Raw genomic sequence first — 14,215 nt, 5'->3', positions numbered from 1 at the left:
CAGCTTTCTTGAAATACTTGCAGCGTCAAAACACCAATTAAACAAAAGCATGAATACCAAAGTTTCCAAAGAGTGGGGGGGCATGGAGTGGGGGGGTGTTTAGGATCTTTGTCTATCTGTGCTAAGAATGACTGGCAGCTACTCGAGCCGAAAGGTCACGTCTGCTTTTAATAGTCGATCGCCCAGGAAAGCTCAACTATTCCGCAAATTCGTTCCTCAAAGCCGAATGGAAAGAAACAAATCAAAAGATGAGCTTGAAAATGGCATGTGAAAGTGACATTTGCAACTTGAACTAAACGACAATTGAACACTGCCGCGGCTCCGTGTTTGGGCCGGGGGGTGGCGGGGGGTGCGTAAGCCAGGCAGCCAGACTTTGTTCATTCATCCACACTTGGGCAGGCTGCGGATTCCAGCGGAAAAGAAGACGGAAAAAATGAACTCCTGCGCATCTACCAGGAGTCGCCAGTCACGGCTGGGCTCAGTTCATCAAATAGGAAAAAGTTTTCTGCTTAGTGTAATTAATCTTGCCTTACTTGGACTGTTTCTTTTTACCCGCACAACATCAAAAATTCCATCTTCAACCTTGCCTTGGAGTTAGTCGTGTGCAAGGCCACACTTTGCAATTCAACTGATATGAATCAATGTCTTTCCCAATAAAAAAAAAAAAACTTTCTGCAATCTTTTTTTTAATTACTTTTTTACTTACTTTTGGAATTGAAGAACGAGCTTCCTCAAATGGCAACTAATAATGTCACACAAAATTAGCTAAAAAATAAATCAAGTCTAAATAATAAATCCATATATTTTCAAAAATGTTACTTTTTGGAATTGAAGAATGAGCTTCCTCAAATGGCAACTAATAATGTCACAAAATTAGCTAGAAAATAAATCAAGTCTAAATTATAAATCAATATATTTTCAAAAATGTTACAATTTTCCTTTTCCAATTTCGCGGACCACCTGCAATACCACCACGGACCATTAGAGGGCCGCAGACCACTGGCTGATAATCACTGCTTTAACCTTTTATAATGCAAAAACTGAACCTATCGTTTGTCTTTATCGCGGCAAAACTATTTTAAACAAACAGCTTGACACCTGAGCCCATAATTTAAATCCTGTGCACAACGATGGTGCGCTTGCGCCACCAAGTGGTCAAGATAGACAATTACAGTTTCATTTGAAGAATTTGGAATGGCTCCTGTGAGGAGGTCGCTCCAAATATTTTGGTCCAGTTATCCCTCCTTAGCTTCTGTGACGCAATGGCTTTTGAGAAAAGGTGTGGAGGGATCATCTGGAAAAGGAAACAAATAATGTGAAGTTTGCAGATCGCAATTAAAAGGACAAAGCAAGAAAACAAAAACTCAAAAAATTATTTTACGAAGGGGACAATTACTAAGTCAATATCAAATGTTGTTGTTTTACTGCCTCTGAGAATTCACACACAGATTGTTTATTTTAAAAAATAAATAGCGTATATACAGTAATCCCTCGTTTATCGCGGATAATTAGTTACAAAACCCACCCGCGATAAGTGAAATCCGCGAAGTACGGTCACCAACAAGTACTGGGCAGGCTAACGAGTTAGCGGAAAGATGCTAATTCGCGATCGTGCTAACATGTGAAAACGTACTTCTAAAGGAATGTAAACGAACATTTGGAGCAACACTACATTGTCCTAAAGGTTAGACACATGTTTCCTCAATTTAGAAGTTTTATTTTGACTTTTAAATGTTTTTTTAATTTGGAAAAAAAAATCTGCGATGTCGTGAAGCCGCGATAAATGAAACACGAAGTAGCGAGGGATCACTGTGTATATAATTATACACATATATTTCAGTTTAAAACTCACCTCCTTTAGTTTGGCATTGCGAGAGAATGGTGGTGATGTGCGTCTGGTGAGTGAAAGGCCTTCTTTGTAACATCTCGCTCTCACACACAAATATGCAGCCTGAAGAGGGCGAGGCAGGCAGGTGCAGCAGTGAGGGGGACAGTGGATCACTTGTGATTGGCTAGTGCAGTTGCACGAGTGATGGTGAAGGCCTTGGGCAGTGCAGATAGAAGTTGAAATCTGAGTGACCAAGTGAATAGCGCTCAAACCGGATACACATAAAAACGAGCCACGTCATAGAAGGTCACATTTAAGGCCCTGGGCTTTATTGTCATATTTTAGTGAGAGCTCTGTCACATTTTCTTTTTTTTTTTTTAAACATCTTTTCAGCCTGCAGGTAGGACAAGTAAACCTCAAGGACACAAGCCGCCAGCCGGGCCAGCGTTCAAGATTTGCCCGCACAAAGTGCGCCAGCACTACTAAGTAATGCCGCCTTTGTGCCGGACTCTTCACAGAAGAGAGGACATAAAATTCCCCAAAGGAAGGCACCCAAAAATACTTGTGGTTTTGTTGGCCTCATAGCCATCTGGAGAGATTCCGTTTTTTTTTTCCCATTTGTTTCTCAAAGAAAGAACAAAAGAAAATCGGAGGGCGTCATCCCCTTATTTTTCTTTTTCACCTCTTTCAAAAGTGGAATGATGAAACGCGTTCATTCGCCTCCCTTATCATCTGTGCAGTGTACGAACCAAACCGAGACATTTAAAAGCTTACAATCGAGTTGACCACAAGAACACAAAATACAAAAATAACTTAATACAAAAAATGTCGGTGAGATTAAAAAAAAAAAAAAATCAAATGAATACAAAACGGGTTTGTCGTATGAAATAACGAAGGACCCCCGTCTGACTCAAAATACAAAAAGCAGCATTGTCGTTATCAAAAAGCCATCGACGGAGAAAAAAAAAAAAAATCACGAAAATAGTGCTTTCAAACGAAGCAGCAAAGGCTTCTGGGAAGAGACTTCATCCCTGCTCATAGGCGCCGCCTGCCACGTTGACCCCCACGCAACAGGATTGTTGACATAACGTGAAAGTGACGCGCGCGAGTCTGCGGCCGGTCGACGTGCGTACACGAGCGAGCACGGGAAGCAAACAAAGCTACGGCGTACAAAGAACGAGAATCCAAAAAAGGTGTAAACACGGCACAATAAATAGATCAAAAGCAGCATCTGGCACCATGCACGTCTCGATACAATTCACGCACGCACACGACTGACCTCTTTTTCGTTCCCAAGTGCAAAACATGACAAAGGGACAGTTGTGTGTTCAAGTGCTATGTACAAACGAGTCCTTACTGTACACACACACGCGCAACGTACACGCACGTACGCCCCTCCACAGGAAAACAAAAAAGAACAAAAACACAATCCCCCCCCACACGCACACGTTTTCAAAAGGACGGACAACATGGGCGGCCGGCTCGTCATCCCTCCCGGCAGCCACTTTCTGACGCTACGATGCACAGCACCTGAAGACTCTGCCGCCCTCCTCCGCCATTACGTCACTTCCATGGCAACTGTGCCGTCCACGATGCTGTTCAGTGACGATTTGTCGTCCTCGCGCTTCTCCCTGCCCACAACACAAACGCGCTCGACATAAACATCCGCAATGGAGAGGATCCAATCTAATGAGATGACGCCTTCTTTGGAGAGTTCTCGTCGGCTGCGTCCTCACCTGGACGCGATGTCTACGGGCGGCGTGGCGGAGACTTTGGGCTTTTGGAGGTTGGCAGCAGCCGACAGTTTTAAGGCAGAGGGGGGCACGCCGGCCAGGGCGCGAGGCAGGTGGCGCCCCGTCAGGTTGGCGGCCGACGGGACGCTCAGACAGATGTTGTTCCCGATGAGGACCTGAGTGGCGGCGGCAGCGGGGGCGGTAGCGCCAGCTAGCAGGCCCAGCGCGGCGGCGTGGTTGCCCGGGGCGGCCGCCAGGGAGACGGGGACGGCGTTGGCGGTGGGCGCAAGTGGACGGGGCGAGGGCTGTGGAAAAGCAGGGGCGGCCGCCGTGGGCGACGGGTGGCTGGGGTGAAGCGCCGCCGCCGCGTTGGACAGATGCAAACCTTTCAAGACACCTGACAACGATAGAGACTTTATTGATGTTCTAGCTCAATGTTGCACACGCGAGGCCCGGCGACAACCAACCTGCTCCGAGGACACCGTTGACTCCGCCAGCCAGCACCAGCTCCTCTTTGGGATTGAAGGTCAGCAGCTGGTCGGCGGTGACCAGGGCCGAGGCGGCAAACTGGGCGCTGGCCTGGTCCAAAGTCTTGGAGACCAGAACCTGAAGGGACGGACGGACGCGGGGATGATATCGTTAAAGGGTGTGAGCGGGAAGTGCACGAGCAGGAGCAAGCGAGCGTGTCCGCACCTGACTGATGAGCGGGCCGGTCCCGCTCAATGAGTTGTTGACGTGCTGCTGGATTTGAGGCCGCCGTTGCTGCTGCTCCTTGAGTCGCTGCGGCGGTGGCGGCGGTTGCTGCGGCGGTGGCGGCGGATGCTGCGGCTCCTTTTTGTGTTGCTGATGTTGGCTCTGCTCCAGCTGCTGCTTCTGCATGACAGCCAGCTGCTCTCTGTGCTGCTGGTACTGCTCCACCGTGAACACTGGAGCGGGTCAAAAGACAACGACGGTTCACACAAGGGGCAAGTGGACATGAACTTTGGAAACCAATCTCCGGGAAAAGCGGAGCTTGGCAGCCTTGTTTGAATTTTTCAGTTTGTTTTGGCCCAAAAATCTATTTTGGAAATATATTCTTCGTAGCACCTTTTTTAAAATGACAATTGCAAAATCTCCTGCTCGACAACACAAGTTGTAGACTGGATTGGTAAAGAAATGAACTCAAATTTCATCATTCAATCCACGTAATAAGAACTGTAAAAATGTATCAATACGACAAAATATGACTACTTTAGGCAAGTCCGTTTTATGTTATTTTGATATCATCTTGCACTCACCAAAGGCGGTTCATGCGTGGCCCCAGTTTGACAAGCGTGAGTTGAAAGAGTTTAATAAAGTCAAAATTTGTGGAGAGCACAAGATGAAAGTGTGAACTCAAATCATATTGTGCCATAAGCCGAACTCAAAAGCCTTCCATTCATAGAAGCAGTGCATGAATGGAAGACCCGGACTCCATCTTTGCGCTTGTGCTCCAAGCGACGGATGATAAATGATTCAAGCCCTCTCGGGCTGAAAAGCAAAGAACCATACTGACAGGGCCACCCGGGAGACATTCTCTCTCTCATCGTTTATTTTGATCTCCCTGCTCGGGCAATCTTCTGGATTCTTTGCAACACTGATGAGTGAAAATGACTTAACATGAATCAGCAAGAAAAGTGCGAAGAGCACCCAAACTTTCCAAGAGAAAACAGATTGGGGAAAACCAAAACAAAACGAGTTTTGGTGAAGTCTCAGTATGGAAACACAATTGATGACAAAATAAATAGCACGCACTCACTTTTGCCAGGAGCAGCTGGACCGGTGCAGGTTTGCGGCAAGCATCCCCCAGACAGACTCCGAGTTAGTCCCGATACGGCCCGACTAAAATCACCAAATGCTTTAAGACTCGACACTCCTGCGTCCAAAGCCGGCCGGGATAGCGTCCGTGGCCGGAAATGCCTCCAGCGGCACGATTTGATGCTCAACAGAATCCGGCTTAGGTCCACGGTCGCGTCGGACGATGAAGATGATGAAGCGGCGGCGGAGGAGGAGGGAAGAGGGCAGGAAGACCCGGCGGGGTCCGAGGTATTGTTTTCCGAGGTACTGGAGTTGCGGAGCGGCGAGCTTGAAAGTGGGGAGGAGAGCGAGGGGGGCTGCAAATCCGAATCCAGGTACTGACAGACGGCGTCCGGGTCGGCGTGGGCCCGATCCAACAAGAACCTGAAAACAGCCAAAGACAAATGCTCGATGCACGGATCTCAACCAAGTGTCAAGAAGACCGATGGCGCCATCCGTCACAAAAGACGGCTGGGCTTCACCGGTCCACTCAAGGCGACCGGGACGAGGCCCGGTGAGTGACTCACCTGCCCCCTCGGCCCACGCGACGTCGAGCCAGACCGACACAGCGCCGCGGTGTGCTCAAGGAAGTCAGACAGTAGCGGAAGCGCGCGTGAGCGAGGCCTCCTTTCGACGGGCTCTCCCACGGCCAGCCGCCGCTCTGGCCGGGACTCGACTGCGGGGAGAAGCGAAACCAAGCGAACAAAAGAAGACATCAGGTCGCGCATACGTCAACATCTGCTAAAGGGCACGCTCTCAAAATCGAAGCACACTCACGGCGTAGTAATGACAGCCGGCCTTCCTCCTGAAAGCGTAGCAACCGTCTGGGTCGTTCTCCTCTTCTGTTTCTGAAGAACCCGAATGAATCTGTACAAAAACACACAACACTTGAGGAAAGATCTCAGCTGAAAATCACGACGCATTCCTCGACTCGGCCTACCTGTGAGAAGGCTTCATCGTCGGAGCTGGGAAAATCGTATTGGTTGAGGTCCTTGAGATTGAAGACGGAGGGTCCCGCCCGAGGGGGGATCTTGGGTTTCTTCTCATATTTCCTTTTGGTTCGCACAACCTCCGTCTTCTCCTGCTTGCGGTAGAGACGAGAGCGAGCGAGAGATGAGGGGGGCGGAATGTTTGTCTCTTGTCCTCTTTCATTGATATGCAGATGGTAACACGTGCCAGATGCTGCCACCACCGAGCCAGATGGCAGCCCCCCCCGACCCAACCCCATAAAACATCCTTGCGGCCGCTCAGGCAAGGATTAGTCAGATCCTTTTTAGCCGTTAAGCTGTGAGGCCAATCAACGACAGGGAGGAAAAAAGGCCCGCTTGAAACAAAAGACAAGAAGTGGTTTTCGCGGGGCTCTGTCGGTCACGGAAGCTAATTGAATCAGAAGGAAGGACGACGGAAGATAAGGGCAACTGTGAAGTTGCATAACGAGGTGTTACGAGGCCAAAAAAAGGCTAACACGTCCGGATCAACTATTTTGCCTCCACGGATTACTAAGTAACAAGGCGCCCATTAAGCGGCTGGCTCGGAGCTCCCAACAGAGCCACTTGTTTCTTTTACCTTCTTGTAGTCCTTCATGTCCAAGTGGTCCTGGTGTCGGTACTGGTTGGCACTGGGGATAATGGGGATGGTGTAGACAGGCTTGAGCAGAGCCTGCCGAGCCAGCGCCTCCGCCATCACCTCGCTGCCAAAGTCAGGCACGCCGTTTCTGTTTGGGGAACCAAACGCACCGTCAAAACACAGCGACAGTAAGCACCGCCGGCCGAGTTCAAAATCCACGCGGGAATCCCCAGCGCCGGTTACGGAGTGCCGACGCGGGCGAGTGTAACAAGCGGAAATTGGAACGTCACTCCAAATCAAAGGCACTTCAAGGAGACCGCTCCAATTTGCGCTCAGGCTGACAGCTTGTTTGGCAGGAAATTCATTTCATTTGTGGCAGCGTGTTTGGGATGGATAACAAAGGCGCCGCTTTGGGGTTGCAGAGAAGTCACCTCCAGACTCCGGGACCCAATGAGGCGTAACTGAGCTCCTTTCCAGCAAAGCCACGAAAGCAAATGTTGAATGTCAAAGAGCAGCTAGCCGTGTCTCACCGCTTCTCCACAATCTCCAGCGTGAGGTGCAGCAGTTCCCGCTTGCTCTTCTCCCTCCTCTTGATCATCTCCAGGATGGTGACGGCGCGGCTCAGGTCCCTGCGAAGTTTCAGCATCTTCTCGTACGACGCCTCGTCGTTCTTGCGGTTCTGAAAATGGGAACATTCGTTTTCAGCTTCTGCTGAACTCGCATCGACTCCCTCTGATTCGGCGGCCCACCTTGCGGGTCTGCATCTTCTCCGTCCGTCTGCGAAAGGCCACGTAGGGGTCGCTGGTGCTCGAGCCGTCCCGCTTTTCCTGCTTGATGTTGGAAACGAAGGTGCCGGACTTGCAGGCCTTCCTCTTGCGGCTCCAGTAGTCAAAGACTTCCTTGATCAGCTCGTCGTCCTCCTTCAGCAGCAGCTTGGCTTCTTGGAGGCTGACAAACTGCATCGAAACGAGAGCAGGAAGAAATTATTTGCAAGGCTAACAAATACGAAGACATTTGTGCAGACTGGAAAGTGGGAAGAAATTGCGAATTCACTTCAGCCATTTTCACACCAAACAGAATCCGATAGGCTTGCTGGCGTTACCTGCTGCCCGCTGCCTTTCTCCAGCCGGTCGATCATCTCCTCAAACTGCAGTGCAGTGATTTCCATTTTCTTCTTGAGCTTGTTCACAAAGGTCTCGTCCCCGGAATCCAGGTCGTAGTCCGGCTGCTCCGTGTCCAAACCGAAAGCTGCAGAAGGGGAGGCGGCGGATGGTTAGCGGGAAAACTCGAGACACGGTTCCGACTCGCCCGATCGGGTTTCATAAAAAGTTGCAGGTTCTCGTGAAGATGAGTGATGTTTTTTGTGATTTGCTGACGGCGGAGGTGCAAGTAACTCACGCTGTATGTGAATAAGCTGCTTTGGCATTCGGAACTCCCCGGGGTAGAGCGACTCGTAGTGCGGGATGTTGCGCTCTGCCTCGGGCACGGGGATGACCATGTTGTCCCGCTTCTCGCCGTAGACCTGCTGCGCCGAGATGGCCCGCTGGAGATGGTGCTCCTGCACAAGCGCCACAGAAGAACCGTCAGCGCATGCGGAACTCAACTCAAACCTGGAGGAAGAGCGACTCAAAAACAAATGTAAGGATGCAAAGTTGAATTGGCCTTGATTGCTGGTCACTTCACTAATTTAATGGCCCATCTCTCTTAGAATTTGGTGAAACAAACTAGCCATGGAAAGAATGCCTCAGCAGGTTCCATAACTCAATCAGTGCCATCTGAAATAAATCAATGGAAGCAGCGTCTGAAGATGCACTCGTGAAGCTTCTCCGCTAGCACGCCAGTGCCAGCAACAGATGGCCGGCGCGATTACGGCTTGTTCTCGCAACTATTTGAACACAGCTCCCACTCGTTTTGACACGTGGCAACATTTTCTTGGCCGGCTTCGTCCAATACAAAAAAAAAAAGTGGCAAAAATGGCGTCACACAACCACAACCGACCTTTCCGAGATGCCGGCAAGTCAATGTTTCTTCCTGCCAGGGCTCAGCTCAATTAAGACCAGACAACAGCATGCAGCCACAACGTATCGCAGCGAGGCCTGGCTCACCGGTCTCAAAGTACGCCACACCTTGAAGAAGTCAGTTTCAAAAGCACGAAAACGTTCTGTTGCTGGTTTGCGGCTCACAAACACAATTTTCCATCATTTGGCAAGAACGCAAGAAATTCTTTGCCAAAATTTTGTTGTGCTCACTTTCACACAACTGAAACGAACCTAAGGACACGGTGGCAAATAATGACAAAGGTCTGCTTGGTATGCTCAAAACCAAAAATCCTAAATCTGCTACTTGTACAAAATGTTCCGGTAACACACCCTTTATTTTCTGTCAGGCCCACGGACCAGCAAAAAGCAGAATCCAACAAACCAAAACGAGCATCTTTTTTTATATCACAGCTCATTCTTCTAATTGCAAATCTTCAATAAAAAGGAAATCGAGGTTGCCAAAGCAACCAAAGTTTGGCCTTCAGCAGCACTTTTCAGCAAAGACGTTTGTTGACTGCGCTGAGCAAGTTTCAAGGCTGCATTGAATGAAAGCACCAGAACACGGCGTCTCATCGAAGCTTCCTGACAAGAAGTGTGCAGTAGATAGACAGGTGAGTTGCAGAGGTCAGCGTGTGTTCTGTGACCAACGTGCAGTCAGACAAGTCCACTTCTGCGTTCCACTGACCCCGGCAACGGATATAGGTCATGGAGTGAAGCCATGCCGCCTGTAGTAAAACGGTTCTCTTCATCTCCTTTGTCACTCAGTTATGTAATACCGCTAGAGGCGGCGGGGTGACAGGAGGGGGGCTGGATTTCTGCTGACTTGCCGGCCCCGTCTGTGTTTTCCTGACGTTAGTGTCTGCCGCTCAGCATCACAGATGGGCTCTCCTGCTGACGAGATCTTGGAAAAGAGCGTGGTAGTGTGGTGAATGCAATGAAAGGATTTCAAGCACAAAGTGCAAATATTTAAATGGACTTTTGTAAAACTGCAAAGATCACAGCCTTAGCATATTTAAAAAGCCCACAGTTGGTCATTTATAAATGTAAAGCATAAGATACTTTGACCAAAATTGATTAGATTGGAGCTTTTGTGGAAAACTAAGCCTAACTTGATCCAAGTTCATGAGCTATGGGTTTTCTTTTCTTATCAGGCAAGTAGCCAAATTTCAGTTGAGAAATTAAACGTTTGTTTTAAATAGGACCAAGTGATTTTCATCAAGTCCTGGATCGGATCTGCCACAAATCGTGCCGAGCAGCATGGCCGCCTCGGGGAGCTGTCAACTCCGCCGACGGCAGCTGTCATAAGCCGGCGAAGGCTGTCTCCCCCTGGCCTTCGTACGTGGTAATTACAACACGGCCTAGCCACCGAGCCCGGCTAACGTCAACAAAATGGTGGTCCACGTCACGTGACTTCTTTGTGCGTTCGTAATAATTTTGTCACGGAACGAACGCTCGCGACCACTGCCAACCAGCGGCGTGTCGACCGCTAACTTCCCGGCGACGACGCCCGCGTTGAACTAAGGGGGGCTACGTGGAGTACCGTCCGAGAAACCGTCGTCGTGTGCTCGGCAAACGCGGAGGCGGGAGCCATTTTGAGCGAGCCTGCGCAGGCAGCGTAGCGGCTGGGTTGTTGCCGCCAGGTGGTGGTGGTGGGGGGCGAGCACCGCCGAGAGGCCACCGGGCCGCTTATAAACAAAACAAAACAAAAAAAAAACACATACCGATTCCTCCTCCCTTTCCATCCCGGTCGGCATCTGCGGCACTGCCCGGTTGATCGAAGCATATTCATGTAGGTCCGGTAAATCCTCGCAGCGGAAGACGGGCAGGGGCTTACTAGCATCCAGCGCCCGCGCCCGAAAAGACAATTTACTCATTTTTTGTTTTATTTTACACGTATATTAAGAGATGCGGCATAAATCGAGTCGATCTCCGAGGAATTCTACTTCTCGTTGTCATGGATGGATCCGGGACGGTCTCCTGAAACGAGTGCCTCGATCGCGGCCGGGCTCGTGTGCTAGGCAGCGCGAGCAGAGCCGGGCGGGCCCGCGTCTCGGTGGCTGTGCGTCGGTGCGGCTTCCTCTGGCGCTCCGCTCTCCCTCCCCGGTTCAATGCGCCATGGCCAACATGGCGGACATTAGGAGCTCATGTAGCGCTGAAGCGGCTGGCTGCGCGCGGCCCAACCCCCTCCATCGCACCAACAGCCATTCCCACGCAGCTTGGCACGCGTGCGCGCTCCACACAACCGGCCGCGGGGTCCGCGGAGAGGAGGGGTGTACCGATGAAATGGGGGGCTTTTTCCAATATGGGAACGGAAACTCCCATTAAAACTTGTGACTTTAGTTATCGGAATATTAATTCAACTAACTACAGTACGTGTGAAACGTGTCTTCAAAATGAATTTACAAACGTCAACAACTTATTTCAAACGATAACTTAAAATACATGAACATTATTCAATGTCTATGGAAAATCGTTCTTATTACAGTATTTTAATTGAACTTTGTAAGATAACTACAAATACATTAAGAATTGTTTTGCAATGTACACCTTTGTTTATTCGAGTTCATTTGAAGCCTGGGTCTACATGACTTAAGTCGGAGAAAACCTACCTTGTAATCATTGCTATGCAGTATTAGTGAAACACTTACCTGGTTATCAGTCCGTACATCAGTAATACATAACATGTCAGATTAAGTCAACTATACCATTACACCATCTCATGACACAAATTTAACATCAAATTAATTGGTGTGTCATTTAAATATATGTATAGAATCTCCTCATCAAGTAGAAATGTGTGTGCACCAATATACAAAGTATAAACTGAAATGAAAAATATACATCGAATATCATTTAACCTTTGATCCCTCGTGGACACTCCGGAAGCACGAGTGGGTATCAGAAGAACCATCACTCGGTTGGGGGCAAAGTCACTTCTTCCACATGAGAAGCATCCTAGAGTTGGGGAGGGGGAAAAAAACAAGCTTGTAGCTGTCAAGCAAAACCATTTGTGTTAAAACAAAACTGTTGTCAGCAAATCAAAAACATAATCTCATCAAATCATGTTTGATTGCTAATTTCATGCACACACAAAATTATATATCTCCTTATTTGACACGGTTTAATGATCGGCATCCGCTCATGTAGATTATATCTTCGAATTTTCTCGATTTAAAAAGTCAAGAATAGAGGCAATTTGCACGTTTTATTTTGTTAATGCATTGCCGAGCTATCGGATCATCGGATCCTCAAAACCAAGTGACGGACTCCCGTGTAAGAAAATATGATGGGCCATTCTACACACATTTGTGTTCCATTTAAAACTCAGTGTTGGATCTTATTTACATTAAGGGCTAAACAGAGAGAGACATTATGACGCCATTTGTACCAAGATTGTTTCAAAATGCAAGTCGAACGAGTTCCACTGCAAAAGCACATTCGATTCAAACGAAACAAACACGAAAATGAAGAGAAATAAATACAAAGAGGAGAATTTGAGGACTCACTTGTCGGTCACAGCTGTTTGCACAAGGCTAACGTTAGCCTAGCCGCCTCTTTAGCTAGCCTGACCCTGCGCCATTATCGGCACTTTGCCAACTCGCAACTAACTCTTCCTCCAGCCAGAGTCGTCCCGCCTGGACTTTCCTTGGCCGCACACTGGCCACCGTAAGGTCGGTAAATCAACAAACCGACTCCTGGGAAAAAGTCTCCGGACTGGAGGATGACGATGATGACTGCTCTTCTTGTGCTTGACATACTGCTAGCCTAATGCTAACTGTGCTTAGCTTCCCCGCAGGTCGCCTCGGAAAGGAAAAAAAAATCCAAATCCTCGTGAGATTTTTCTCGAATAAAATATCAAGAGTTCAAGTAGCTGAGAGCAAGGCTTGGGTGTCAAGCGAGAATTCAGCGAAATAGGGCAAAATAAATATTGTCAGCTCAGCACAAACTTGCAGGGATATCCGAGCTCAGCTTACTTCGACAAACATCCACAAACTGGCCAGCAGGAGCCACTTAGCAGGCGACGTATGACTGGCAGCCGAGGCGGCCAATCACCAGAGGGGAGAGTTCACCAGCGAGCGCTCATTGGTCCACTCACTCCACCCAGCAAAAATAATGATTGTATTCATAATTATGACGGACGGATAGTGATAAACACATTTCTACCTTTGTTTTACTCTATAATTACATTCTTTCAATAAATGTAACTTCCACAGAAATTTTAACTGGGATTGCTGACTCTGACGGCCGCATTTCCCAAAAATTCCGTTGGGTTTGAATTTAATTTTTGTTCTCGATTAAACGTTTTTATTCTTCTGTCTACAACCAGGTCAACTGAGAATAAATTCTCAAATACCATAATGGGAGGTTAAATGGATAAATAAAACAAGCATTCGTTTGGTGAAGTGGTGCGCTTATAACGTCACACCGAAAAACAGGCGTCACTTTTGCCGCTAGGTGGGAGTAGAGAGCCGCGTAATGGTGAAGCCCACTGAGCTTCATCAGCATTGCAATGCTCACTGCACCATGACTCCTGCTTTGCGAGGGGGGAATCAGCATTCATGCTATGCAAAAAAGTTACAGTGCACTTCAGTAATTAGCCTGAGAGAAGTTAATTAACGGGAGCTTGGCTGGAGTTACACACGGCCAACCGAGGAGCAAAGTGCTCGTGTTGCTTGCGAGCCGTGCATGCAGGGAACGGATGAGATAAAAAAAAAAAAGAAGTCAGTCATCCACACCCTTTTTCTCCGCGCCAAACAAGTGCGGACAACCGCTGACATCGTCTTGCATACACGCCGTTCCCCACAGGCATCGTGTTTGAAAACCGGATTTCGCTTTGTGCATTCGCTCGTTGTCACACCACTCAAGTGGCTGTCACGACTCATCTCGCACTGAGTTCTTTCCTCTTGGGGTGCATTTGTTTGGGACTCACCCCGCTGCCTCTGGTGCAGAGGCAGGCACGCCCCCGAAGATGCCGGCAGACTGTTTCCATGGCAACGGCAGCCTCACACCCGACAGGAGCCGCGCAGGACCGATTAAATCAATTATTCTTGCCTGTCCATATCAATATCTTCCACGGACCCATGGATCACTTAAGGGTTACCCAACCTTGATAGAGCCAAAGAACATATTTCAAAAGGCACAACACCCAAAAAGTATACGGGCGTATTGTTTGTCCTGTCACCACACGTCAGTAGCATAGCTAGATGAACAAAGATACTGTTATCACAAATCTG

General features: G+C 48.6%; 1 protein-coding gene across 3 annotated transcripts; it reads right to left on the bottom strand.

The window, feature by feature from the left end:
- Positions 1–2,135: 2,135 nt before the first annotated feature.
- LOC125986113 (enhancer of polycomb homolog 1) lies at positions 2,136–12,984 on the bottom strand. Of its 3 annotated transcripts, none has more exons than XM_049749534.2 (15): positions 12,488–12,984; positions 10,703–11,936; positions 8,341–8,500; positions 8,045–8,190; positions 7,692–7,898; positions 7,473–7,621; positions 6,943–7,090; positions 6,317–6,460; positions 6,154–6,243; positions 5,904–6,052; positions 5,339–5,760; positions 4,255–4,487; positions 4,029–4,167; positions 3,565–3,958; positions 2,136–3,459 (listed from the first exon to the last, which is right to left on the bottom strand). In XM_049749534.2, the coding sequence occupies exons 2-15, from the start codon at positions 10,853–10,855 to the stop codon at positions 3,387–3,389; spliced, it is 2,607 nt and encodes an 868-aa protein (XP_049605491.1). In that variant the 5' UTR covers positions 10,856–11,936; positions 12,488–12,984; the 3' UTR covers positions 2,136–3,386. The 3 variants fall into 3 exon arrangements, with proteins under 3 accessions (XP_049605491.1, XP_049605492.1, XP_049605493.1); XM_049749535.2 differs by having other exon boundaries at positions 6,317–6,457; XM_049749536.2 differs by having other exon boundaries at positions 11,840–11,936.
- Between the last annotated feature and the right edge of the window lie 1,231 nt (positions 12,985–14,215).

Source organism: Syngnathus scovelli, chromosome 18, assembly GCF_024217435.2.
Source record: "Syngnathus scovelli strain Florida chromosome 18, RoL_Ssco_1.2, whole genome shotgun sequence".
Classification (NCBI taxonomy): Eukaryota; Metazoa; Chordata; class Actinopteri; order Syngnathiformes; family Syngnathidae; genus Syngnathus; species Syngnathus scovelli.
The sequence above is the reverse complement of the archived record's forward strand: the minus strand, read 5'-3'. Positions and strand labels throughout refer to the sequence as shown.

Bases quoted from the DNA above. Each gene is read 5' to 3' on its own strand.
- LOC125986113 (XM_049749534.2), bottom strand. From the start codon at position 10,855: ATGAGTAAATTGTCTTTTCGGGCGCGGGCGCTGGATGCTAGTAAGCCC. The intron at 7,899-8,044 runs GTAACGCCAGCA...GTTTCGATGCAG, and splicing joins AGAAAGGCAGCGGGCAGCAG to TTTGTCAGCCTCCAAGAAGC. The intron at 3,460-3,564 runs GTGAGGACGCAG...TGTTGTGGGCAG, and splicing joins CCCGTAGACATCGCGTCCAG to GGAGAAGCGCGAGGACGACA.